Source organism: Trichechus manatus, unplaced genomic scaffold, assembly GCF_000243295.1.
Source record: "Trichechus manatus latirostris isolate Lorelei unplaced genomic scaffold, TriManLat1.0 scaffold00301, whole genome shotgun sequence".
NCBI classification, from domain to species: Eukaryota; Metazoa; Chordata; class Mammalia; order Sirenia; family Trichechidae; genus Trichechus; species Trichechus manatus.
This window is the reverse complement of record NW_004444237.1, coordinates 446,170-452,043: the sequence shown is the minus strand read 5'-3', so window position 1 is coordinate 452,043 and position 5,874 is coordinate 446,170. Positions and strand designations below refer to the sequence as shown.

The 5,874-nt window shown below is 39.0% G+C and overlaps 1 protein-coding gene across 1 annotated transcript in view; it reads right to left on the bottom strand.

Moving 5' to 3' along the window:
- Nucleotides 1–5,874, bottom strand: part of MAK (male germ cell associated kinase) — a 50,969-nt gene that overhangs the window by 26,868 nt on the left and 18,227 nt on the right. The window contains exons 8-9 of the mRNA XM_023725362.1: nt 5,022–5,333; nt 1,323–1,495 (exon numbers count right to left, since the gene is read on the bottom strand). Coding sequence (XP_023581130.1) covers nt 1,323–1,495; nt 5,022–5,333 — 485 coding nt within the window. The remainder of the gene's footprint in view (nt 1–1,322; nt 1,496–5,021; nt 5,334–5,874) is intronic.

Sequence of the window (5,874 nt, the reverse complement as noted above, 5' to 3'; positions counted from 1 at the left end):
GGGGGGGGGCTCTCTGTGTCTTTCCCTCACTGGTGGCTTTGCGCAGGCACTCCACTGTGTCTTGTTATGGGCTGTCTCCTTTGCCCCCGTCAGTCTGAAGTATTTCCTTCAGCCTGCTGCCCATGCAGTTCCTCCCAGTCCTAGTGCCCATCCATCTTGGGCCTCAGTGAGTTTCAATAGCACTTTCACACTATGCCACGGTTTCCCTTCACCGCCTCCGAATTGTGTGGCCCGTGACCTCCCACGGCCAATTTTTGCTGCCTTGAAAAAAAAAAATCGGGCTACAGCTTCCTCAGATTAGCTCCTTTTCTGTGTTCCCTGTTTGGGGTGTTACCAGCCCCATCCCAAAACGGCTGCGATGAGTGAGCACTCCTGATGTTAGTGGATAGGATCTCCTGGCTTCTGTGCTGACACTGTTCCTCCTCTCCCCACTTCTGCACTCACACCCTACTCTCCAATACCTCAGTTGCTGTCCAGAGTTCTGAGATCTCAGTCTGTGCTTGTTTTTATTCATTGTTCAGTGAATTAGTTGCTGGGGGAGTAAATAGGAGCATCCACTCACTTCACTATCTTGCTCCACCTCCTCTCAAATTCGTATTTTTAGGAAGGAGTTTCTATGGAATTTGAGGATCTGGAAATTGATTGGCTAAGCATTATCCAAGAATATATAACTGCTGTAGAGAGTCTTCCTCTACAGTCAGGGGTATGCATACCCCCAACATGAAGACCTCTGCCCTATATACTGCCAAACAACTATTAGATAAGTTTTTCTGATTCTTGTCACAACTTTTCTCCCTATTCCTCTTCTGTGCCAAAGAGGAAAAATTCAATGTATCTTTCCAAAATGTTCACCAAAATTTAACCCATCCCCACTTCAAAACTGAATAATGTACTAATGATGACCCAACTTATAAAACAAAAAGGAAACTGCTGGAGATATTAAACTTCTAGAAGAAGTTCAGAAAATTATCAAAAAGTTCAGCAAACAAACTAATAATTACATCTGAATACCATCAGAGGAAACCATTAACTTTATAGATTGGGCTGGTTCTATCTTCTGCAAACAGACATCTGAATTTTAAATGGGAATAATGATGATCATAATTTACAACTCCACAAAAATTTAACAAGAACTTCCTGCCCCTACAAACATAACCTTCATCCATTAATACTGAGAATCATTACTGTGAGAAGTCAAGATTCTTACCTTTACAGAGGTATGTATAGAGATTTGGGAAAGCAATATTAAACTACGTTTATATTTAATGAGTAAAGTTGATACATGATAAAAACATATCTTCCTGAGGAATTTGAAATCTTACCGAAATGGAGAATCTTTTTTCTTCTTTTCTTTGAAAACACCTACACTTGGCTTCTTGGAATGGGAGGCTCCAAAATCGCAGTCCTCAAACTCATCCCAACTATCTCCAGACTTGAACACAGTCTGACCCCAACGCCTGCGAGCACTTTTATGACCCAGTGTGCCATTTGGCTTCTGTGTGGAAAATCCATTATCATAACCTTTAATCAAATTACTGAGTGACTTTTATACACAAGCCATTACATTAAGACACTAATAAGAGTTTCCATCCTCAAGGGTCCTTCCACGGAGCTGAGCTAACATATAAAGCCAGAAGACCAAACTAGTTGCTGCTGAGTCAGTTCCAACTCATAGCGACCCCATGTGTGTTAGAGTAGAACTGTGCTCCATAGAGTTTTCAATGGCTGATTTTTTGGAAGTAGATAGCAGATCTTTCTTCTGAGAGCTAACACACACACATCTAAAAATATAAGCAAAAATAGGTAGCAAATGCTAAAAACACGACAGGAGATGAGAAGGGGTATAGATCTTTTTTGAACTTGAGTTGGGGGAAGATTTGAATACACCGTCTCCTCATTTATTGACATGGTTAGGTTCCAAAGAGCAGGTCGTTATGCAAAATTGATGTTATGTGTAAGTGGAGGATGGCTACATCAGATCACAAAATGGAAGATGATTATATCATTACACAACTGCCAAATTAAATCATTACATAACTGCCAAACCACTGAGAATGATGGCCCAGCCAAGCTGACACATAACCTTAACAGTCTCAGCCAGTGTTACTCTTGCCTCACATCTTCGTGTTGTTACTGATAGATGTATGTTGTTAATGTGCAAAAGAGTCAGATAGGTTTACTATTGTCGTAAATGCAAAATGTCGGATAACCAGATAGTTGATAAGTGAGGAGAAGGTATACTTAGGATCTGAGTTGTCCCTTCAGTGATGTGATGAATCTGGAAAACTGCCACTGGTAAGTGACTTAACTTCTCAAATCCTTAATTTGCTAATCCTTAAATGGGGATATGAGGTATTTAATTTAGTGTTTCTGAATTTACTGGTAAAATAAATAAAAAATCCTAAGCACATAATAAGAGTTACTAAAAGGTAGGTATTATTATTGTTGCTATTGTTATTGTTCTAGAATTTAGAAGAGGAAATGTATAAAGTAAGGCTCTTTAATACAGAAGTGCCAGAGTCTGTTCTGAGAAGAAAGAGTAGACTAAGTTTACTGAAGAGATGGTTTGTTCTGAAGTAGTGGAGGATAGAGTTGGAAAGGCAGACTGATTCTAGATTATGAAGGACCTCGAATGTCTGCAATTTTAAAGGAATTTTGTATGTAGAAGACTGTAGAGGGCAAATATAAATAATTTTCATAAAGTAGAAGGTGGATTTTTGCAAACTCCATATCAATAAGTTTGGCACAGGATGAGGGAAAAGATTGTAAAGGCAATTATTAAAGGGAAAGTTTGTGCACACTAAGGAAAAAACTGTTAGATCATATAAAAACCAAAAAACCCAAACTTGTTGCCATCAAGTCAATTCCGACTCATAGTGACCCTATAGGACAGAGTAGAACTGCCCCACAGAGTTTCTAAGGAGCGCCTAGCGGATTCAAACTGCAGACCTTTTGATTAGCAGCTGTAGCTCACCATAGCTCTTAACCACTGCGCCACCAGGGCTCCTTAGATCATATAGGCCACCACTTTTCATAAAGAGCAAACAACGAATTCATTCGATGTAGCACAGCTGGACTTCAGAGCAATGCAGGTGACAGGGTCTTCCGTAAGATCCTTATCAATAAGATGAAATAATGAAAGGACAACAAAGGTGGATTAGTACATTGTTCAATAATCGGACCAAGAGTAGTGAGTCATATATCAGTGTCAACCTGGAGGAAGGTTCTAATAGCCTGCCCAAAGACTCACTGCCATTCTGCTCATCATGCAGATACCAAAACCAAACAAACTAAACAATCCATAGCTCACAATAAGTTGGGCAAAAAGGTTAAACTTAGAAGACAAAATCAGAAGTTCAAAAATACTGATGAGAAATTTGAGATAAAAGTGAGGTCCTACAACTTTTTGAATCTTAGAGATCAAACATAGAAGTAGCAGATGCAGAATATATGGTTTGGCATAAGCATTTGTAAAGGGATTTTAGTTGACAGAACGCTTAATCCCAGCTCTGGAACTCATCAGCTACATAAAAATTTAGGGCCAGGTGACTGGGTGTTTCAATTTAGAGGATGCACACAGGGGGCCTAGGATGGTACATGGCACTTAGTAGCTACTCAATAAATACTAACTTCCTTTCTTCCCTCTCACTATGAGTCAACAGTTTGATATGGCTTCCAAGAAAAAAATACAATCTTTGGTGCCATGAGTGGACATATGGTACCGGAATAATGGAGGTGATTCTGTTTTATACTCCCGACCCAGCTGTCTGCTGCTAATTCTGGCAGCCTCGACTGTGTGAGGGAATTGGGAATGTTTCCCTTAGAGAAAAGCAGAGGGGCAGATGATATAAGGGCTATCTTCTAATATCTGAAAGGCTACCTTCTAGAAAGTGATTAGCTTTCATTAAAAGCTACAAGAAAATAGGTTTTTGCTCAGTCTAAGGAAGGACTTTCTAATAGTCATACTGTCCCACAGAAGAAGTGGACTCCTCGCAATACTGGAGGTGGTTCAAACATAGTGTGCGCAATTACTCATTTACTCACTCAGTCAACAAATATTTACTGAGTGTCTATCATGTGCCAGGCAGCATTCTGGGTTCTGGATCTATATCAATAAACACTAAACAGGCAAAACCCCCTATCTTCATGGAGCTTCCATTCTAGTGGGAAAAGAAGACAATAAACATAAAAAAAAAATTAGTATGTTAGCATGTGATCGGTGCTACTGTGGGGGTGACTCACTTATATTTGGACGGCAGGGCGGTTGGGGACTGGCTGGGGAATCAGACACAGTGCTCTTTAAGGTCTCTTTCAACCCTAAAATGCCAAAATGCAAATACATTTGGGAGTACACACTTTGAGAAGACAGCTAAAATCATGGGACTCAGTGAGCTCTCTGAACTGAACAAAGGGGGCAAAGAGGAAGTTTTATACTTAGCCTGACACTTAAAAACCCATTCTGTACATCAGCATTTAAAACAATGTAAAATAACTGTTAAAATCCTTCTGATTTAGGATCAGTATTCTTGAGTACAAGGAGCCCTGGTGGCACAATGGTTAAGCGCTCGGCTGCCAACCCAGAGGTCAGCGGTTCGAATGCATCAGCGACACCACTGGAGAAAAGACCTGGAGAACAGCTTCCGTAAAGATTACAGCCTTGGAAACCCTACAGGGCAGTTCTACCTTGTCCTGTAGGGTCGCTATGAGTTGGAATCGACTCAACGGCAATGTTTTTTTTATTCTTGAGTACCAGACTCTTCAATTCCCTTCTTTGAATTCTTTTGCATTTAAGTAACAGTTAAATTCTGTAGAATACAAACTTTAAGCTTATTACTTTTATTCTGACAGGTTTTCTTTTTATAAACTGAATTTGAATTGTAAATTATCTCATGTCGAGTTCCTGTCAGAGGAAGCAGGGGCTTTAACTTAGAATAATCTTTTATATCTTCCCCAACATTCTTAGAAGTGAAATCCTATTTGAATTACTTGAACTATTTAAAATGCCATTATCGGCAACTTACAGTTGGCATGTTTTTGAGGATACTTGGAAATAATGTTTGCGGTGGTTTCTGTTGACTCTGTTGCTTTGGAGGTTGCTGGACACTCAAGTTCTGTGATGGCTGAATGGACTGCAGTGGTTGATGGCTGTTTTTGGGCTGGGGCTGTCCGACAGTCTGGTCAGTTATGTCTGGGATAGGCTTAGGTTCTAGTTCAACTAAAGATGGCTTCGATTGTAGTGGATGCAGCGGCTTATTTAAAGGCTGTTTTGATTCCTGATGATGTGAAGAACCGCCTAATACTTGACCGACTTGGAAATATGGGTGTTTCAATGCCTATAAAAGCATGGAAATAACAACAAATGGAAAATGGATCCAGTTAGGCATAGGTCACTAGTCTAGACAAGCTTAGATAAGGTAAGGTTTAGAAAGTATCCATTTTCCCTGTATGTGATGACTTCAAAAAGATATCTGAAAAAAAAGTAATCTGAGAAATACATTTCATTTTTTAAAAAATTAAAAAGTACAAACAGAAAGAATGTAACACTCACTTGTAATATTAATACCCACACAAAGCAATCACTCTATTTATTTAAAGATTTTGTATGAAACAAAATCTAGTTTATAAACATTGGCTAAATTTGATGTAATTAATTCAAACTAAAATGCTAGGTACTGATAATTGTTTAAAGTCCATTCAAGGGCATTAAGAAATGAATTAAGAAAATCTTCCATATAACTTATTTAAATGATTAACTACAACTTTATATAAAATCCAGGTCTACCCTTAGCCTGAGTATACCAACATACCTACCAGCAACTAAAGAATTCTAAGAAAGGAGATTCAAATATATATGTGTTACAGCTTTTATCAACA